Genomic DNA, 21,952 nt, shown 5'->3' with positions numbered 1-21,952 from the left:
AAACCTCTGTTCATTAGCAGGGTTTAAATAAAGAGTGAGGAGATCACAATCATTGTTCACTATCAGAGTGAGACGTCCTTCCGCTTAGGCTTTCAGAATACATCTCTGCTCTCGTTTGGCTCCGCCCCCGGAAACGAAACTCTGTGTGTGCGCGCGGAATTCAATTTGAGTAGCGTCTTGCGCGCCGATCAGTGTGTTTCCGAACGGCAGCGATAAATAATCGATAAGTGAATATGGCGACCCCCCCGAAGAGGCCGTGCCCCCCTCTCTGCAACCCGCCGCTGGACGGAAATTTTTTCCGCCACAGGAAGGAGAAGAAGATCTCCATCGAGGGAAACATCGGTGAGTTTAACGGCTCCGCGCGCCTCCAGACCGGCGGGAGCCTCCCGGACCCGGACCCGGACTCGACTCAGGTCGAGTCACCGGTCACCGAGCTCTTAGGCCCGGGTCCGGGTCTTTGTGTCCGCGGGTCCCTCCCGCATTCACGGAGACATGGCGCCAAAAAAGAACATCAGCTGTTTGTGATCAGTAATCAGCTGGCTGTAATGATGCTGTGCTGCAGGGGCAGAAGGCAGTGGTTTAAATTTTTGCCTGTTAACCTTGTGGAGCTCGCTCCTTCAGTTGCTTGGGGGTAAATACCTGAGGGGTGGAACTCAGGTGAGCACAGACTGACGGAGGTTTGCTGGTGGTGTGATCTGTGACAGACGCAGATTTGATAACAGATCGAATCCAGCGCTGAGACGACTGTTTTTAGGTGACCTCCAACACTGAGGTCAGGGGTCATAGTGGAGAGCGTAAACAGTCAGTGATCAAATGTTGGCTTCAGCTCTTCATGCAAAAGTCAACTGTTTGTTTCAAAGCTGGGTCCTTTTCTTAAGCCCCACCCACACAGGAAGTCATCACTGATCGTCTGATGAGTGACAAGTTGAACCCGGCGCTCCGTTAGCAGCTTCTGGTTCCAGCTAACAATGAGGTAAAAGGCGAGTTCGGGGTCAGAGTTCGGGGTCAGAATACCCAGACGCCGCATTAAGCGGGCGGCCCGTTGCTGTGACACGTCAGCCAGTCCGCCATGCTGAATGTGGCAGATCTGCGCTGTAAACTAATACAAGTGAATGGACTGAACTTTATAAAGCGCCTTTCTACAAAGTTCTGTAAGGTAGTGCACATTTGAATGTGTGAATGAAACGCATTAACATATACTGGAAAACTAACAGGCACAAAAAATAACGTAACTTTCTCTAATAATTAAAAATGTTAAATACTCCAGTATGTTAGGGTGCAGCATCAAACTAGAGTATGTATTTCTAATGTTTTTATGAGTGTTTACAGCTGTCGATGTTTGTAACGCTGTTACTGTGATAATTGTCTACAATAACCAGATCCTGACATGTACATAAAACATCTGCAGGGTTATAAGTAAAAAACGTTTTTATATTCACTGATTTTTATTAATTTAAGTATTAATGACGCTCTTTAAGGCATAAAATGAACAAAGTTTATAAGTTAAAATAAGACACCGCAATAGAAACTGATCTATTTCATTTTCTTTTAACAGTAAAACTGTATACTAAAATTATAGATTGATCTTTTATTGCATACAATAAAATTTTATGGTTAAAAAGGTAAAACAAAAAAAAGCACTATATCCAACCTTTATAAAGTTCTTCATGTCTAAATGTATTATTATTACTACACAAAAACAAGGGGCCAAGAAGCACAAATGCAAAAATAGACTCACGTGCAGGCAGCAGCAGACAGAAGGTCTGGATTTGACCTTAATCACGTTATTTGTATCAGAATAGAACGGTTTGGCCCAATGTAGATAGACGTCATTGTTTGGAGGTGCACCGCAGGACTACATAATATCACTGCAACGTCTGCAAATTCTGTTTTTATAATGTTAGAATGGCCAAATAGGAGCAAAAACAATTCTTCAGTCTTACCTGTGAAAGGTAATCCCATGTGATCCTGTTTGACTGTAAAATGTTTCAAACAGCTCCCCACAGCACCAGAGTGCAGCATCTCTCTCATGTTATGTTTGTCCATTTTGCCACATCCAATATGGTGGCGTTGACATACGAGTCAGCGCTCAATGCGGCATCTAGGTATGTATGTCTGTGGTCAGAATAACAACAGAATAAGAATAACAGGAAGTGAGTCATTGTTACAAGTGCTTATGTTACTATGGTAATTGACTCTTGAGGTTAACTCTCTGTGGACCTGAGCTGATCTCAGATCACAGAGTTTAGCTGAACCTGCTTCCTGGATCAGGATCACATTCTGAACCTGTGACTGAACAGGTGCACAACTACTACGATGGGGTCTTGTTCGGGATCTCTGGCAAAGCCCTGGACAGACTCCACTATGGCTAGAATTTAGCTGCCAGGCTTCTAACTAGGGCTGGGCGATACGGACCAAAAATAATATCTCGATATTTTTTAGGTGATTGGCGATATACGATATATATTTCTCGATATTTTTTTCTTCCCAAAAGGTATAAACAAAAAGGCACTTCAGAGTGCAAGCACACGAAAAAAAGAGTTTCAGTTATTAAGGTCACGTGACTTACGGTACAAACCAACTTCTGCTGCGTATGGCGGCGCCTTCTTACCTGCAGCCATGGACTCTTTGGGGTCTGGGCGAAGCCAAAGCGTACGGACGGACATACAAAGGTTGTATGTACACAAAACACAGGGACAGAGGAGGATTTCACATTTCCAAAATTCAATTCAGTTCAATTCAAAAAACTTTATTCATCCCCGAGAGGCAATTTATGGCACATAGAGCACAATAATGCATAATAATTAGTATAATAATATATATACACATATACATATGCATATGCATACACATATACCTACATACACACTCGTATGCACTCATATATATATATATATATATATATATATATATTAGGGGTGGGACTTTAACGCGTTAATTTTGATTAATTAATTACGGGGAAATTAACGCGTTAAAAATTTTAACGCATTTTAATCGCACTTTGCACCGTGGAACGTTTCTCAGTGCGCGAGTTCCCGGTATACAGATTATATCGACGCACAATGTCCAAATTAGGGGCCGCATCCTGCGAAGGACCCGGCCCACGTCTTTCGCAGCCCACGAACACCACAAAGGCCGGAAGTGAGCGGCTAGCCTTCATATCACCTGCCCTCACCTCTGTGTAGCTCATGTCGCCTAGCAACATGAGTGAGAAGCACAGCTGTGTAAAAGCAGCTGTTAAACGGAGAACGAACTTTTTCTCCTTTTTGTGGTTTAATTTTAAGTCTTTATTCAAAATAAGCTGTTAAAATAAGCATAACACATTTCATCATCAAGGAATACAGCTGAGAGAATGATTAATTTCCAACTATAACAAGTGAGACATTAATGTTGAATAAAACTATCCAGTTATGATGCTTAACTTTAATTTCAGGAGTTTGCTTATCACAGGAGCACTTCCACCCTTCGTTGCTCTGTGTAGTAGACTGGTGGGAAAATAAACAAGATTTTGAAGTTTAAGCTTATGTATATTGATTTATTCATCAACTAAACTTAAATTAATATTTCTCATGTCAAATATTGAAATGCGATTAAAATGCGATTAATTTCGATTAATTAATTACAAAGCTTGTAATTAATTTGATTAATTTTTTTAATCGAGTCCCACCCCTAATATATATATATATATATATATATATATATATATATATATATATATATATATATATATATATATATATATATATATATATATATATATATATAGACTTTCCGTTTATGACGAGTAGAACTGATATGATAGGGAGAGGTCCTCCGTAGTATTGTCTCAGGAAACCAATCTGTTGATATCAGGTAAGTATTTAGTGCCAAGCTGCATCAAGAAATCTCTGGCGTAGACAGTCCGTGAATCAGCATGAGAATGTAGTCCATTAACAAAGATACTCTTCCATGAAGAAAAAATGTGCAGCAGTAATGATATCCAAAAAAGGTTGTAAATATCCATATTAACTCCAGTGGCAACACTGCGCCCTCAGCAGTAAAAACTTAAAAACCACAAAAATGCTAAAACTACTCTAAAAATGCTCACTGAGCTCTATGAGCCGTCGGTCAGCCACACGAGCAGCGACCCGGAACCGGATAAACTCTCCAACCTCTCCGGAAAAAGCTGCTAAATTTGTCAGGGGGGGTCTGAAAAGGGTCTGAAAAGCTACTAAATCTAGCAACTAAAAAGTCACTAATTGGGAACACAATACAAACAGCCTCGGACATTACGGTCCTCAGCCACGGGTCTGCTCTTTGTCCCTCACACCAATCTCCATACCTTTGGGGACAGAGCTTTCAGTGTGGCAGCCCTGACTCTCTCCCTACTCAGCTTCACAGTACCTCATCACTGGATGCTTTAAAGAAACTGTTGAAAAATCACCTGTTCAAAAAAGGCCTTCAATCCACAGTATTCCTGATTTCGCACCATTACCCATAATTCATAGTGGAAGCCGGTAGTTTACTTCCGTTTGCGCTGTTGTTCACGGTTGCGGGCTTACACACTTGCCGTTCATTTAAACATTTTAACACTGCAGTTTCTTTTACCTGGCCTAAATGGTACCACATCGGAGGAGAATACATTGCAAAGATGTTTTAGTAACAGTGCCTCACCCGTCACCTCTCACAGTAGATGACATGAAATTATGGCCTGAAGTCGCTACATCGACATTATCAGTTACCTTGTTTTTTCCGAAGGTGTTGATGGCGAGGAATCACGTAATTATAAGAGCACCAGATTACCTTCAAAGCAATAAAATCAATAAAGTAATGCTGAACAAACAAGGCAACGTTGTTTTCCTTAAAGCAGCTGTAGAGCCGAGCCAGAGCATCGGCCAAGCTAAGCACTTAGCATGGGTCATGCTAAGGGAAAGTGGAGCGGTGGAGACAGTCAGCTGTTCCTGTATTGCCCGATTAGGGACATCATGTAGTGATGCTGCAGCTATTCTGTGGAAGGTAAATCACTGATCTGGATATCAGAGTGTTCAGATCACTGAAACAAACACTAGACTGGCTGAAGGCTGTGATCGAGGAGACACGCAGCTGTCATCCTGCTAACTGCTACGTGTTTACATGAAGGCAGGCATTGTTTAAGCTTTGTGTAGGTTGTATACTGTAGTGTCACACTATAAATAAAATAACGTAAAAAACTAAGAGGCTCTCTGACCACGACATGATCCACCTGATCCCCGCGTACAGACAGAGGCTGAAGCTCTCAAAACCTGTGGTGAGGACAACAAAGCAGTGGACCCGTGAGGCTGTGGAGGAGCTCCGCACATGCTTCGAAACTACAGACTGGGACTCAATGAGGGCTGCCTGTGACAGTCTGGATGACTACACGGACACTGTAACCTCGTATATCCACTTCTGCGAGGACAGCATTGTGCCATCACGCACCAGGGTGAGTTATAACAGTGACAAACCCTGGTTTACTCCCAAACTGAAGCAGCTGTGGATAGAGAAGAGGGAGGCTTTTAAAAGTGGGGACAAAGTCTGCTACAAAGAAGCCAAGTACAGGTCTCTGGAGCTTGAAAAAGGCGACTGGACTTCTTTTTGTTTCTTGAAGACGTTTCACCTCTCATCCGAAAGGCTTCTTCAGTTCTCAACCAAATGGTGGAGAGACCCAGGTATTTAAACCCCTGTGGGCGTAGTCCCCTGGAGGTGGTTATGACCCTCTATTGATCATGTGCGTGAACACATGTGCCCAGGTGTGAAGGGGGCGTGGGTCATATTTAATCAGTGGTTTCAGTTGAAACCAATTTAGGACTCCGCTCCATTGTTTCCTGTGGCCTATTGAGGTCACTGGAACAAAGGTGTGAATGGGGGTTGAGACGTCTGGGAAGGGAGCTCAGGACAGCACTGTAAGCGGGGGAAAGTTGGTGACGTAATCCACCTCCTCTGTTCAATGATGGTTGTTCACAGTGGACATAGATGGCTTCTTTCACTCCTCTTTCAAACCATCTGTTTTCCCTGTCCAAAATGTGAACATTGGCATCCTCAAAAGAGTGCCCTTTTTCCTTCAGATGCAGATGTACTGCTGAATCTTGTCCTGTCGAGGTGGCTCTTCTATGTTGTGCCATTCGTTTGTGAAGAGGCTGTTTGGTTTCACCAATGTAGAGGTCCGAGCACTCTTCACTGCACTGAACAGCATACACTACATCGCTGATCTTGTGTTTGGCGGGTTTGTCCTTGGGATGAACCAGTTTTTGTCTTAGGGTGTGACTTGGTTTGAAGTATACTGAGATGTCATGCTTGGAGAAAATTCTTCTGAGTTTCTCTGACAAGCCTGACACATATGGGATGACAATGTCGTTCCTCTTGTCCTTCCCATTCTCTGTAGTTTGTGTTTGGCCTTCATTCCTGTGCATCTTAGCTGATTTGATGAAGGCCCAGTTGGGGTAACCGCATGTTTTGAGGGCTTTCTTAATGTGTGTGTGTTCCTTATGCTTCCCTTCTGCCTTAGAGGGAACACTTTCCGCACGGTGTTGTAGGGTCCTGATCACCCCAAGTTTGTGTTCCAGAGGGTGGTGGGAGTCAAAGAGGAGATACTGGTCTGTGTGTGTGGGCTTCCGGTAAACTTCAATGTTGAGGCTTCCATCTTCCTCGATAAGCACCGCACAAATACCAGGAATGGTAACTTGTTATCTCTGGTGTCCTCCCTGGTAAAACGTATGTATTTATCCACTGAGTTAATGTGACGAGTGAAGGCTTCTACTTCTTGGGTTTTGATTTTGACCCAGGTGTCATCTACCAGTGGCTAGGTGCCATCCCTTTGAAAGAACCAAGAGCTTTACTTTCCACTTCCTCCATGTAAAGGTTGGCTACAATGGGAGACACTGGGGAGCCCATGGCACATCCATGCTTCTGTCTGTAGAATCCATCATTGTATTTAAAATATGTTGTGGTAAGGCAGAGATCTAAAAGTGCACAAATCTGATCTGGGGTGAAGCTGGTTCTGTTCAGTAAGGAATCGTCTTCCTGTAGTCGTCTTCTGACGGTCTCCACTGCCTCAGTTGTGGGTATGCAAGTGAAAAGTGAAACCACATCAAAGGACACCATGGTTTCATCTGGATCCAGTACAAGATTCTGGACCTTGTTAGTAAAATCTGTAGAGTTTTCAATGTGGTGGGGTGTGATGCCAACAAGCGGTGGTTTGCCAGTTTCTTTATTATTGTGGAAATGCAAATCATCACAGCATAGGAAAGGCCAAGTAGAAATTTCAGTGTTTCCTGTTATGAATTCAGAAAAGTTTTATTGTTAAAAAAAATCAAAGAATGTATTCTCCTGCAGGGTTAGGGAAGCATAAGGAACACACACACATTAAGAAAGCCCTCAAAACATGCGGTTACCCCAACTGGGCCTTCATCAAATCAGCTAAGATGCACAGGAATGAAGGCCAAACACAAACTACAGAGAATGGGAAGGACAAGAGGAACGACATTGTCATCCCATATGTGTCAGGCTTGTCAGAGAAACTCAGAAGAATTTTCTCCAAGCATGACATCTCAGTATACTTCAAACCAAGTCACACCCTAAGACAAAAACTGGTTCATCCCAAGGACAAACCCGCCAAACACAAGATCAGCGATGTAGTGTATGCTGTTCAGTGCAGTGAAGAGTGCTCGGACCTCTACATTGGTGAAACCAAACAGCCTCTTCACAAACGAATGGCACAACATAGAAGAGCCACCTCGACAGGACAAGATTCAGCAGTACATCTGCATCTGAAGGAAAAAGGGCACTCTTTTGAGGATGCCAATGTTCACATTTTGGACAGGGAAAACAGATGGTTTGAAAGAGGAGTGAAAGAAGCCATCTATGTCCACTGTGAACAACCATCATTGAACAGAGGAGGTGGATTACGTCACCAACTTTCCCCCGCTTACAGTGCTGTCCTGAGCTCCCTTCCCAGACGTCTCAACCCCCATTCACACCTTTGTTCCAGTGACCTCAATAGGCCACAGGAAACAATGGAGCGGAGTCCTAAATTGGTTTCAACTGAAACCACTGATTAAATATGACCCACGCCCCCTTCACACCTGGGCACATGTGTTCACGCACATGATCAATAGAGGGTCATAACCACCTCCAGGGGACTACGCCCACAGGGGTTTAAATACCTGGGTCTCTCCACCATTTGGTTGAGAACTGAAGAAGCCTTTCGGATGAGAGGTGAAACGTCTTCAAGAAACAAAAAGAAGTCCAGTCGCCTTTTTCAAGCTCCAGAGACTACTATGACCTGGATGACTGAGAATCTACACAGACATAAGCCAAGTACAGGTTTAGCAACGAAGTGGCCACTGCTAGATCACATCACTCTGAGAATATACAGCAGCAGATCTCAGAGAACGACGCGGCCTCTGTATGGAAATGTTTTAGGCAGATTACCAACTACAAGCCTAAAACCCCCCACTCCACAGACGACCTACAAACTGCAAATAGACTGAACGAGTTCTATTGTCGTTTTGATGGTCAGTTCAGCAGCCTTCACACCTCCACCAGTCCCAACTACAATACAGCCAACACAAATATTCACCCCCCAACCTCCCCCACTCCCCACACCTCAGAGAAGCCCACATCATCAAGGACTCCCACCCCAGAGTCCCCCTCATCCCCCACCCCCACAGTCTTTTGTATTCAGGAGGACCAGGTGCTAAAGCAGTTCAGGAGTGTCAAAGCTCGCAAAGCTCCAGGTCCAGATGGTGTCTCACCTGCCACACTGAGACACTGTGCTAACGAGCTTGCCCCATTGTTCACGAACATCTTCAACTCCTCACTGGAGGCTTGCCACGTGCCTGTCTGCTTTAAAACCGCTACCATTGTTCCTCTCCCCAAGAAGCCAAGGATCACTGGACTAAATGACTACAGACCTGTGGCACTGACTTCTGTGGTCATGAAGTCATTTGAGCGTCTGGTGCTGTCCCACCTCAAGTCCCTCACAGCCCCCCTTCTGGACCCCCTGCAGTTTGCCTACAGAGCCAACAGGTCTGTGGACGACGCCATCAACCTGACTCTGCACTTCATCCTACAGCATCTGGACTCCCAGGGAACCTACGCCAGGATCCTGTTTGTGGACTTCAGCTCTGCCTTCAACACCATCATCCCTGATCTCCTCCAAGACAAGCTGTCCCAGATGAACGTGCCAGATCCCATCTGCAGGTGGATCATTGACTTCCTGATGAACAGGAAGCAGCACGTGAGGCTGGGGAAGAATGTCTCGGACTCCCGGACCATCAGCACTGGCACTCCTCAGGGCTGTGTCCTCTCTCCTCTGCTCTTCTCCCTGTATACCAACTGCTGCACCTCTGACCACCAGTCTGTCAAGCTTATTAAGTTTGCAGACGACATGACTCTCATCGGACTCATCTCAGACGGGGACGAGTCGGCCTACAGGACGGAGGTCAAACGTCTGGTGTCCTGGTGCAGCCACAATAACCTGGTACTGAACGCCCAGAAGACAGTGGAGATTATAGTGGACTTTAGGAAGCACACAGCCCCTCTACCCTCCATCATCCTGACTGACACCCCCATCACCACAGTGGACTCTTTTCGCTTCCTGGGAACTACCATCACCCAGGACCTCAAGTGGGAGCCCACCATCACCTCTGTCGTCAAAAAGGCCCAGCAGAGGATGTACTTCCTGCGGCAGTTGAAGAAATTCAACTTGCCAGCAAGGACCATGGTGCAGTTCTATACTGCCATCATTGAGTCCATCCTTACCTCCTCCATCACTGTGTGGTACGCTGGAGCCACCACTAGTGACAAACAGAGACTACAGCGCGTTGTGCACTCTGCTGAGAAGGTGATTGGCTGTAACCTCCCATCTCTCCAGGACCTGTACACCTCCAGGACACTGGGGCGTGCAGGTCGGATCACAGCCGACCACTCTCACCCTGGGCACAGACTTTTTGACCCTCTCCCCTCAGGCCGGAGGCTACGGTCCATACGGACCAGAACCTCCCGCCATAAGAACAGTTTCTTCCCCTCTGCTGTTGGACTCATGAACAATTACCCTAAGACTGTTACCACCACCCTCCACAAACGCTGATGACCCTATGTCTATGCACCTGTCTGATTGCACTGATGTACATATTAGTGGAATATTAGTCTCTGCACTGTATATTTTGTAAGCTCTAATATCTCTGTATATTTGCAATTTGTATACTTGTATATTGTCTTATAGTTTTTATACTTATTTGTTTTTTGTTTTTTGTTTTTTTTTTCTGTAAGCACGAAGTACCGCAGCAATTTCCTAATGCTGTGAACCTGTTCACCCATATGGCAATAAAAACCTTCTGATTCTGATTCTGATTAAAGGAAAACTTAAAACATAAGGAAAAAATACAGTAATAGGATGTGCAGCTGGGCAGTATAATTTGGGGGAAAAAGAACAAATTTACAGAATAAAATAATTTGAAAAAATGTACAGACTGATGTAGTGACAACCGACAACAGCACAAGTTGAACCCGAGCTCGTGTTCCAACTAATAAAGCCGCCTGTTACAGCACAAAGTAACTGAATTTTGTCATTAACTCTGGCTCTGACTTTGGGTAACCAGAAATATAAAACCGTACAGTGGAAGTAGCCGTCTGTCATGGAGCCTACGTGTGCTCTTACAGAAACCCGTGGATACCTAGGGTTTTTTTTCCCCTTTGTTCAGCATCCTTGGATTTCTTGAAAGGTGCTATATAAATCTAAGTCGTTGTTGTTGTTGTTGTTGTTGTTGTTATTGTTGTTGTTATTATTATTAGCTGTGTTTGCTTCCTCAGCAGCAGGCTCGCACATCTGCCACTCTTGGCTTCAGTCTGTTTCTGGACCTAAGGGCATTCACCTCTGTCTCACCTCTGTCTCCAGCTGCAGGGAAGTCGACATTTGTCCGCCTCCTTCAGACGGCGTCGGAGGACTGGGAGGTCATACCTGAACCCATCGGCAAGTGGTGCAATGTCCACAATGACAGTGATGATATTTACCAGGTGAGCCTGAATGCAGCACACCTTCACTGATGTGCAGTTGTGCTCAAAATAATAGCAGTGCATTCAAAAACATGAATAAAGCTCAGAATCCTTATAATAGTTTTTATTTACAGGCATTGGGAACACTGCACATTATATTCTAAATCAAAACATGTAGAAATATGTATAAATTTTCCAATTACTTTACAGGAAATTAAGAAAAATTAATGTTGGGCTGTTCAAAAAAATAGCAGTGTCTGCATTTTTCTTTATAAACTCAAATATTCGCTTTATTAATTGAAAAATCTGTAGGAATTACCATTCCTGTCAATCACTAAACTAATATTTAGCACCATAACCACTGTTTCTGAGAACTTCACATCTGTGTTGCATGGAGTCGACCAACTTCCAGCACCTGTGAACAGGTATTCCAGCCCAGGATGATTTGACAACTTGCGACAATTCTTCTGCATTTCTTGGTTTTGCATCAGAAACAGCATTTTTGATGTCACCCCACAAGTTTTCTATTGGATTCGGGGATTGGGCTGAGCACTCCATAACTTTCATTTTGTTGGTGTGGAACCAAGATGCTGCTCGCTTACTGCTGTGTTTGGGGTCTTTGTCTTGTTGAAACACCTATTTCAAGGACATTTCCTCTTCAGCATAAGGCAATATGATTTTGATAATATGATTTCTACCAAAAAGATTGATTGATTGATCTGGTTAGTCATGTTGGATTGCTATTATTTTGAACACAACTGTATTTACCTGCATATTTACCTGCCTGTTTATCTGTAGGAGCTGAGCTCATCTCAGAAAAGTGGAGGAAACCTGCTGCAGATGCTGTACGATAAACCAAGCCGCTGGTCCTACACCTTCCAGGTAACACACTTGGCTCTGCCCCCTCAGTTGATGGTAATGTGTCTCCACCTCTGTCTCACCTGGGTCTTCACCTGTGTGCAGAGCTACGCGTGTCTGAGCAGAGTTCGAGCACAGCTTCAGCCTCCATCAATCAAACTTCAGCAGGCAGAAAACCCTGTCCAGTTCTATGAGCGCTCCGTTTACTCCGACAGGTAACTCACCTGACATGCATTTAATACAGGCACTTTACTCTGCGTGTACAGGTGTAAATGTTTTTTCTTTTATTTACCCTTTATACAGGTGGTCCCATTGAGACTCAGTGTCTCATTTGCAAGAGAGACTGTTTCCAAAACATAACGTGCCTTGTTTCTACCTGTGTGTACAGGTACGTGTTTGCGTCCAACCTGTTTGAGTGTGGGGACCTCTTGGAGACAGAGTGGAGTGTGTATCAGGACTGGCACACCTGGTTACTGAACCAGTTTGAGTCTGACATTGCTCTTGATGCCATCATCTACCTCAGAGCCCCACCACAGGTAAGAGTCATACAGGTGACACTAAAGCAGACAGGTAAATGCATACGGGTGACACTGCTGCTCTAGGGAGCAGCTTCACCAAACTCTGAGCTTTTAGTTGCAGATGAGGTGATCAGAAAAATCTCTCTTCATTACAGAAGGTGGAGATTTATCTCAGCTACGGTTCAGAGTCTGATGGTAAATCATCACACAGGTCAGCTGTTCCAGTTCAGTTTGTGCAGCTCTCCACCTGAGCTCCACCCTCAGGACCTCACAGAGTCCCAGCAGCATCTATCAGCATAATTCTCCTGATATCAGAGACATGTTGAACCTCTTTCAGCTCCTCTCAGTGATCTGCGCTTCCTCTGGAACGATTGCCACCTTTCCATTAGTACCTACTCAGTGCAGCTTGACTCGGCACGTTTTGTAGGCATTTCCGTTAGTACCAGGTACTTATTAGTATTCACTCAGCCAGGGTTCCAAGCGATCCGAGGCGATCCAAAAATGTGATGCGGAAGAACAGCATGCCACTGATTTGCCAGGGAGTGTCGTTGCTAGTGGAGTCATGAGAGAGACTCCTTCAGTTTGCGGTGGTAGCTTTGCAACAAGAGAGCATAGAATAGAATAGAACTTTATTGTCATTATACATACAATGAAATTAATCATCATACATACAATGGAATTTGTTCAGAACAATCATCCAAGAGGAGGACAGACAAGACTAACATAGGGGAGATGGGTGTCTGCAGCCGCTGCCACTAGGGGCACCACCAGCACAATCAATCCCAGGAAAGGGAAAATAGAAACAATGGGAGAGTTAGGTTAAAAAAATTCATCTCATACTGTGCTCATAATGGCCTCTTTCCCACCAACAGGGTTCCGGAACCCGTGCTGTAATTTGAACCGTTAGGCGGGTTTTCCACCGCCGAAGCACTCGGTGCTTGGCCGAAAAACGTGTTCAATTCTGGCCCCACAAACTAGCTGGTCTGGAACCAGGAACGCGTGCCGAAAGCGGCAGAAGGGCGTGACTCTGCCATCTCAACATCAAGTTTTCTACCATATTACATGTGTATTACATGAGAAAAGCGAAGCGACATTCACGGCTGTGAATTAGGTTGGGCTCTAAGGCTGAACTTGCTGCTTTGTATCAGTTCATATCACAGATAAAAGGACACAAAGTGCGTACTTGTCGTCTTGCTCTAATCTCTGTCTGTGTTTCCCTCTGTGCTGCACACAGATGCTGCAGTAGTTTGGTTTGGACCCTAAAACGTATTTGCAGCACAGAAAGGGGAGCGTGTTCTCCCACGTTTGTGCGCTTCGGCTTCCGTGTCCAGACGAGGACCCGCCCACACTCATACGTAAAGGAGCAGTTCACAGAAATGCGGTGGGAACGCGGGCCCGTTCTTAAGCGTTTCGTCGGTTCCTTGGGATCGACACGGGAACTTGCTCCGGAACCTCGGCGGTGGGAAAGTAGCAAATGAGCACCTTACAAGGTTCCCAAAAAAACACCTCAGCAAAAGCATATCGCACATTCAAAGCCTGGGATAGCAACATGGTGGGGCGGGAGGGGTAGGGGTGGGGATGCCGACAGAAGACGAGAGGGTCAGGGCATTGTGGAGCCAGGACCTATATCCCGCCTAAACAGTTTGCTGATAGTGATGGACGAGCATCAGCGGTCGTGGTAGTCCAGATCCCAGTTCACACAAATCACAGAAGGAAGGTAGGGGCGGGGAGTGCATCTGCTGTCACGTCAATCCGGAGAGATATGATTACCAGCCTCAAGGCCGGCTGAGAGAGCCGAATTCCTGATAATGCAAATGTTTTGGGACAGACTGCCTTGTTGTTTTTCTCAGCAGCCTTCAGTTTCACTGGGACACTCTCAGTATATCCAATGATCCAAGTTTGCTCAATGCCCAACCTCGCTGTACAGAACCGTACCCTTATCTCCAGATCTAATCCTTTCCACCTGCAAGCGCGTTTGCAGCTGGACTGCGAGCATCCAGCCTGCGGCTCAGGTCCATCACGTACTGAGTCTGAGTCTGTGCAGTTGTGCATAGCTCATCCGTCTGGTAGTGTTGTAGTCAAGACCACCTAACCCGAGACCGAGACAAGACCAAGACCAGAGGGTATCGAGACCGAGCCAAGACCAAGACTTTTAGGGTCCGAGACCAGTCGAGACCAAGACCGAGGGGGGGCGAGACCGAGACAAGACCAAGACCAGTGCCTGACACTACATGACACAATAAAATGTGAAACATGATCAAAATCACTTCTCAAATTGATCTGAAAGATCCGCATTCCCATAAAATTACCCTGATATTAAAAACTCACAGCTCAAATAAATATAACCATCTTTATTTAATACTCCTGGGTGACTTCCATCATTTATCACAGAATGTAAAACAATTATTCATAGTTCATCACAATAGTCTTAACTTTTCTCTGCCTTTCATAAACTATGCATAAAGTTGTGTTGTTTTTAAACCAACAACCTTTGTAAAAATGGGTGCTTTTTCAAAACCACATAGCTAAATGTGTAAAACTGAAAAAATGGCAAACACTCATCAACAGTAAGAACTAAAGCCTTTAATCTTATACAGATTAAAGCTGCAGGATGTAACTTTTATAAAAAATCTGGTTTTTACATATTTGTTAAAACTGTCACCATGTCAGACAGTATGAGACCAATAATCTGCGAAAAAAATGGAGCTCCTCCACCTCCTCCCTGAACCGCTCCCAGTCAAAAACAACCAGTCAGAGCCAGGAGGAGGGTCTTAGCACTGTCAATCACTCCTGGTGTATGCTGCTCTATGTAGTTGTGTGTGACACTTCAAGATTTGGTATCGATCCTATGCCACAGGGCCATTATCACCGATACTGATACCAATACTTTTTAATAATTATGAAGAATTTCCATGAAGTTTAACTGGTTTGAGATTTTTTTCCTTTGGATCATTAATTAGTTAAAACCCAGAATAGAATTGGGCAAAGTTTATATGTAAGTAGAAAATACTTTATCAAAATAAAAGTTATTGTTCTGAAACAATAGAATAAAACAATTTTCCCCATACATTGATGTCTGGAATTTTTTTTTCATAAATTAAGTGTACAAAATCATCACTCAAGAACAAATGCAAACTTTTTTCCAGGTAGATTTTTCAGAAAGTATAATAAAAAAATTTAATAAAAAATGTCCCTTCATTCACTAATTTTCTACAAATTTAAATTTAAATTTGATTTAAATGTTTCATAGCAAAATCCTTTTTTTTCCCAAATAAAATATGTTATGCATCACATGACAGTATAACAAAACACTGTGGGGAGGGGAGGAGCAAAGTGCTCTGTGCTGTGACAGGAGCGACACTTAGACAGTCAGCTCGCATCTTTGATGAAACCGCAGCACTGCATACAGGAGAGAAACTGAAGCCAAAGTATCGATCTCATCACACTGATATTGATCAATACCAATACAACGTTGGCATCCATATTATCGATAATAGGATCAATCTGCCCACCACTAGCTCAATGTACTAATGGCGGAGAAACAACTTACTTACTTCTCTGCTGTTACCATTGGTGGTGGCTATGGTAACTTCCGGGTTCTAGCAAGAAATATTTCTCACCCCAGCACTAATGCTAATGCTAATTAGTAAGCTAATACTAACCACCAAATGCCGCTCCCACTTGTTAATTGAGTGATGGGGCCTAAGACATAACCAGAAAGCAGTAATCAGTTTCTTTGGACGTGTAGTTACATTTCTCGAGGTGCATGTCAGGTTTGCTTCAGAGAGGATTTTCAGTTATACACAAAGGATCAATGCAGAACTCTAAATCAGGCCTTATTAGATTGATAGAATGATCATTTTTGCATATAATCCAGAAAAGTTACATTTATACATCACGCATTTAATGTGTCCCAGAGTGCCGTTTCCTTCCACTGTGTTTGCAGAAATCACATAAAAAAATACACAACAAAAACATAATCCAGATTCCTCAGCTGCTAATAGCATTTCCTACATTTGAATATCAGCCACCATATTGTGAGCATAAACTATCACGTTTTTAATGCAACAATAGGAAGTGACATCATCTTGCTGGGAACTGTAGTATTTTATTCTTGAAGGCCTCTCATAGCTCTACTGGTGCTGAAAACTAATGTTTGACTATGGCTTTCTGAATACAAGTAGGGCTGCAACTATCAATTATTTTAGTAAACAAGTATTCAGTTGATTACTCCGTCAATTAATCAAGTAATTGGATAAGAAATAATTTTTCATTTTAACAATTCATCAGCATATTTTAACTTCCGTACTGCAGATGTTTCTCTGTGTGAAACAAACAGGGTGGATGGAGCAGCTACAACGTTCTCTGTTCTTCATGTTGCTGATCAGGTGGTTGATAAAAACATTTTGACGGAGCCCCTCTGTACTGAAGGGGGTGGGGGGGCACCGAACGATTGCTAGTGCTAATGGCAGCCCCCCTTTCCCCAGTACACTGTGGTTATAGATCTGTTCTGGTGTCTACAGCTGACGTAAAGAAAAAAATAACAGCTGACATCCTCTGCACAACACGCGCACATTCAAACATGCGCACTCACAGCACAGAGAAGTGGGGGCGTGAAAAAACATCTCAGCGATCCACTCGTGTTAAAGGGTCGTTTTTGGTTTTTTTGGAAATGCTCCGCTTACACGGAGACACCTGAGCTGCAGAGCTGAAACGAAACATCAAAGCAACAAATTTGTGTCGAGGATTTTTAATAATCGAATTGCGTTATTCCAAGAATCGTTGCAGCCCTAAAACTTGCATTCAATTTTTAGTTTGTGTATCAAAATACATGAAGGTTGGTATTTACCTTTCATGCTGGGATTTTTTTGTTGAATCGGAAGCCTGAAATTTTCCTTTGATCTTCATTTTCCCTCTTACTTCTCATCGTGTTCATGCCGGTTGTTATTTCGATTTATGCAGCACACGCGTGACCATAGTGAGATCAAACGTACACACTGTGAATGAAACTGTCCGTGCTCTGTGGTAGATTGCAAACTGCGGTGAAATGATACAGGCGTAAGCAGCGATAATAGCAGCGACCTAGCCGGGGCAGAGTCTGTGAGGTGCTCCTTTGAGAGGCAGAGGAGCGCAATATTTGTGGGATTTGAATCAGTACGTTTTGCATCCAATAAAAGCAAAGATGTTAACAAATAAATTGGACAGTATTCTGGCAATTTAGTGATATTTCCACAGCTGTGGTCTTGACTGGTCTTGAAATAAAATCCCGAGTCCGCAAGGTCCGAGTCCATGACAAGACCGAGACCATCAAAAAGCGGTCTCGAGACCAAGACCGATCTCGAGTACTACAACACTACCGTCTGGTTGTGTAGTCTGCTGCCCAGACTCTCTTAATTTCCCGGTAAAGCAGATATCCTCCAAGCCCAGACAGGAGAGATCGCGCCACCAAAAAGCCGAATATGTATACGTCTTCCACGTCCTCAGCCAACAGAGCTGAAAGACACACAGGCCTCCAAACACTCCACGAGTCGACTACGTATCCAACAAGGTCTGTTCCGCTAGGAAACGTGGGCTCCCCTTTCCCCGATCTCAGTGGAGAAAATACAATCAATGGTGTTGAGAGCCCAGTTTGCCAGATCCATATTGATTCTTATTCAGTGAATGTGAGGGCAGGAGAGAGAGAGAGAAAGATGTGACCGTCTCCGTCGAGAGCAGGAGGGAGCCACCTGAAACGTGCACACAGCGTACATATTATAACCCTATACTGCCGGGCAATCATCGCTGAAGCACCTGTTACCTGCCCCTACTAGCCGTCAGTGTTAATTTTGACAGCAAATTTTGATTTAATTTTAGTCATAGTCTTTTGACTATGTAATTTAGTTTTAGTCAGAATTTGGTATCTGAATAGTTTTGTTTTAGTCTAGTTTTAGTTGACAAATTATGGTGAGAATGTAGTCGACTAAATCTACAAAATATAAAGGGTGTAAAGTGTAAATGCTTTTTCTTCAGTTCCCTTGAATTAGTCATTATACACACTTACACAAAATTAAACATTTATTAAAAGTTATGGAATATTATTAATAATATTAACATTAGCGTTTCACCTGCTCTGTCCCGTCTTCTGACCTGTGTGAACTGATATTCCTACACCAAGCTGCTGATGAACATCCCACCTGTTATCAGGAACTGTTAGCTGAGTCAGCACACAGTAACCCAAACCCTCTCACCTCCGCTGGCTTCCTTCCATCCCCGTCAGTTACCCACCCTAGCGCTCCCATGCTATTTGCTATATGTGCTCACTATGCAGAGGTTTTTCAACCTCATACTGTGCCCCCATTATGGGGCAAAAAAAAAATTTTTTTCCTCATTTATCCTATTGTGTATGCTTTGTTTCCCTCTTTAGCGCCTGTGACGGCAGCAAGGCCATGGAACACTTATCTCTTGCTTGTCTCTGTCTTTGGATGGGTGTTCTGAAACGCTCGTTATATGTTTGACATTTAACAACAATAATTTGGTCCTAAATTGAGTTTAGATTCTAAATTTATGTACAGCACTTTGGTCAACTGTTGTTGTGTTAAATGTGCTATACAAATAAACTTGACTTGACTTTAGGTGAACTCTCTGTGTCAGGATTAACGTCAGGATTAACAAAATCAGAGTTTTAGCTGAACCTGCTTCCTGAAACAGGTAATTAACAACAGGCAATACTGCTGCCCCAGAGGAAACATTGCATTCTGTGATTGGCTGAGTACCACCTTCAGGCTCCCGTGTTTGTGTGTATTTTGCAGCGCTGCATGCAGCGGCTGCTCCATCGCGGTCGGCAGGAGGAGCAGGGGATTCCTCTGGAGTACCTCGAGCAGCTGCACTTCAAACACGAAGCCTGGCTCTATCACAGGAACCTCAGGTAACCACACCACTGAGCGTGCTCAGACCTGTCAGAGGCCCAGCAGTGCGTTCAGGGACATCTCATTAACCTGTGCGTTTGATTTCAGGTTGGACTTCAGTTACCTGAACGAACTTCCTGTTCTTGTCCTGGATGTCAATGACGACTTCAAGAATGACCGCATCAAACAGGAAGCCATCATCGACAAGGTCAGTCTGAGCTCTTAATCTGAAAGTTTTTTAATTCAGCTAATAGTGCTTTTATTCTGAAAGTTTTTGTAATCTGCTAACAGGACCTTTATTTTGTCTGCAGGTCCAAGAGTTTCTCAACACATTGTGAAACTGCATCAACCAGAGCTGTTGATAGAAGTGGTGCAGAACTTATTTCAACCTGTATTGTTTTTAATGGATTCTTTTTATATTTTTGTAGTTTAATATTTTCTGCGTGTGTGTGTGTGTGTGTGTGTGTGTGTGTGTGTGTGTGCGTGCGTGTGTGTGTGTGTGTGTGTGCGTGTGTGTGAGAGAGTGACAGAGGTAACATGATGTATTTACTTGTTCTATATTAGGTTATATTTTTCCCTTCAGTCTGGATCATTCCTGTTTGTCCTCATGGTGAGGTGTTAGTAACCGCTCCACGATGCTTTCAGGGTCACTGGGTGTTCTGTGTGAATAAATTAAGTCAGACTGAATGTGTGTGCTGAAATTTTCTTTAAAGACCAAAGTCCGACATGTTGGTGAAAGACTAAAGAAAGACAGTTTATATTAATGTGTGTTTGTTCATGTTAAACTCATTGAGGTGACTGCACACCTGAGTATCTGTGCTTTTTGTGTTGTTTGTTTGTTTTGTTTTGTTTTTTCGGGGGGGCGGGGGGGGTCCCTTTAGAACCTCAGAAAAATAGACAGGTACCTTGGTTGTGTAGCTGGAACAGGTAGGAAACTGAAATACCATACAGGTTGATACCTGTCACCTGGTATTCTTTTGATACATTTGTCACCCCCACCCCCTCTTTTTGTGTGTGTGCGTGCGCGTGCCCGTGCATGCTCATATACGTATCCATGTCCATGCAGATATGAGGACATACATGTGATCTTTCCCTAACCTAAAGCGGTGAACTTGACTCAGTATAAGTGAATTTGTTTTAGAAAAAGTCACCAGCAAAGTGCACTCAGTGAAAGTATCCAGACACCTGAACAAGAATCATTTTGATGACCTCCCCACTTTTAATAAAGTCACCAGAGTCCAAACATCACAACACAGGATGGTGATAACCTACATCAAAGGCACAGTAGTAACGGACACCTTGGTGCCAAGGCAGAAACATGCAGGAAGGTCTCCACCAGTGCCTGGGGCCCTCACCAAGACCCAACAGAGGCCAGAGAGCACCCCCCCACCCAGCCCAGAGCACCGCATGTGCCAAGGGACAGCGAACAGACCTAATGCCCAGGCACAAGATTACCAGACCCACATAATGCCCACCCGAGCCCCCCAACAGAGCAAAAGATGCCCACTCCACCCCAGAGAGCCAGGCGCAGAATAACGAGCCAGCACAGTGGGGATGGGGGTGGGGTGGGCCTTTAGAGTTTGTTAATGTTCAACTGTGAGACGGGTGAAGCGTGACAGGAACAATGTTGAGTCATCGTGAACAAGACAGATTCAGTAATGGCCCTCACACACAGGAACAAAGAGGCAGGTGAGGAGGTCACTGATGTTCATGAAACCGGTTTTTATTTGTCTGCAGCTCTCGGACTGATTTATGAGTCACAGGAACTCAAGAACTGAACAAAGGCTGAAATCAGACTGAGTTTAAACGAAGGCCGGTCTGTTTAGGAAGAAACCTGAAATTAGAGTATAAATGAAGTCTGATGTTTGTAAAAATCAGACTAATTGTTTCATTGTACAGCCTTTGAAGAGTTTTTGTGTCACTAAAGAAATGTCACCCTCTGACCTCTGTATGCAGCTTCATAAACACATAAACCAAAGAGTTGTCTGCTCTGCTACATCCACACTGGGTCACAACACATGTGTCCCAGCATGTTCATGAGCCGCCGCCGTCACACTGAAACCTGCTGGGACGATTGTTTACAAAAACACTGCTGCACGAAATCCACGAGAGGGAAACTCAGCGAGGAGCGAGGACACGAAAACAGACGAGTCTGCAGGAGGCAGATGGAGGAGACCTCAGAGGTCTGAGAGGACAGGAGTTTCTGAAAAAACACTTCTTGTTGAATTGTGCTTGGCTTTTATTTTGAAATCATGATAGAATGATTCATATATTTATAATTTATTTTGAAAATCTTTTTGTTTGTATCCATTTTTTACACTTGAAGCCTTCAGATACACACTTATTATAACTGATTGATTATTTTATTGTTATTGATCTGATCAACAGGATGAGAGAGAACTGAAATTGATCAATCTAGTTCATTGAATAAAACACTTGGTTCACAGTCAGAGCAACAAAAACTGGATTTGTTTTTCCTTCTTTGATGAAGGTTTCAGTGGGTCTGAGTGTTTCCTCTCTGCTGGAGGTGGGTGGTGGTGACCTTGTTGGCGTTGTCAGCATCCCACAAACATTAACTGAAACACAAACTTAACAAAACAGACGGAGTCTCTTTAAATTCACCGATTAATGTTCAGTCACTCATTTCCTCTCAGTCTGTCAGCCTGTCCCTCCGTCAGTCGTCCCTCCGTCAGCGGTCCG

General features: G+C 43.9%; 1 protein-coding gene across 1 annotated transcript; it reads left to right on the top strand.

Annotated features, from left to right (window-relative positions):
• The first annotated feature begins 218 nt into the window (after positions 1 to 218).
• LOC115792137 (deoxycytidine kinase-like) lies at positions 219 to 19,932 on the top strand. The gene is made up of 8 exons (XM_030746550.1): positions 219 to 342; positions 10,895 to 11,013; positions 11,791 to 11,874; positions 11,956 to 12,065; positions 12,239 to 12,386; positions 19,157 to 19,272; positions 19,361 to 19,460; positions 19,564 to 19,932. The coding sequence occupies exons 1-8, from the start codon at positions 234 to 236 to the stop codon at positions 19,588 to 19,590; spliced, it is 813 nt and encodes a 270-aa protein (XP_030602410.1). The 5' UTR covers positions 219 to 233; the 3' UTR covers positions 19,591 to 19,932.
• The last annotated feature ends 2,020 nt before the right edge of the window (positions 19,933 to 21,952 follow it).

Source organism: Archocentrus centrarchus, chromosome 14 (genome assembly GCF_007364275.1).
Source record: "Archocentrus centrarchus isolate MPI-CPG fArcCen1 chromosome 14, fArcCen1, whole genome shotgun sequence".
NCBI lineage: Eukaryota > Metazoa > Chordata > Actinopteri > Cichliformes > Cichlidae > Archocentrus > Archocentrus centrarchus.
The sequence above is the reverse complement of the archived record's forward strand: the minus strand, read 5'-3'. Positions and strand labels throughout refer to the sequence as shown.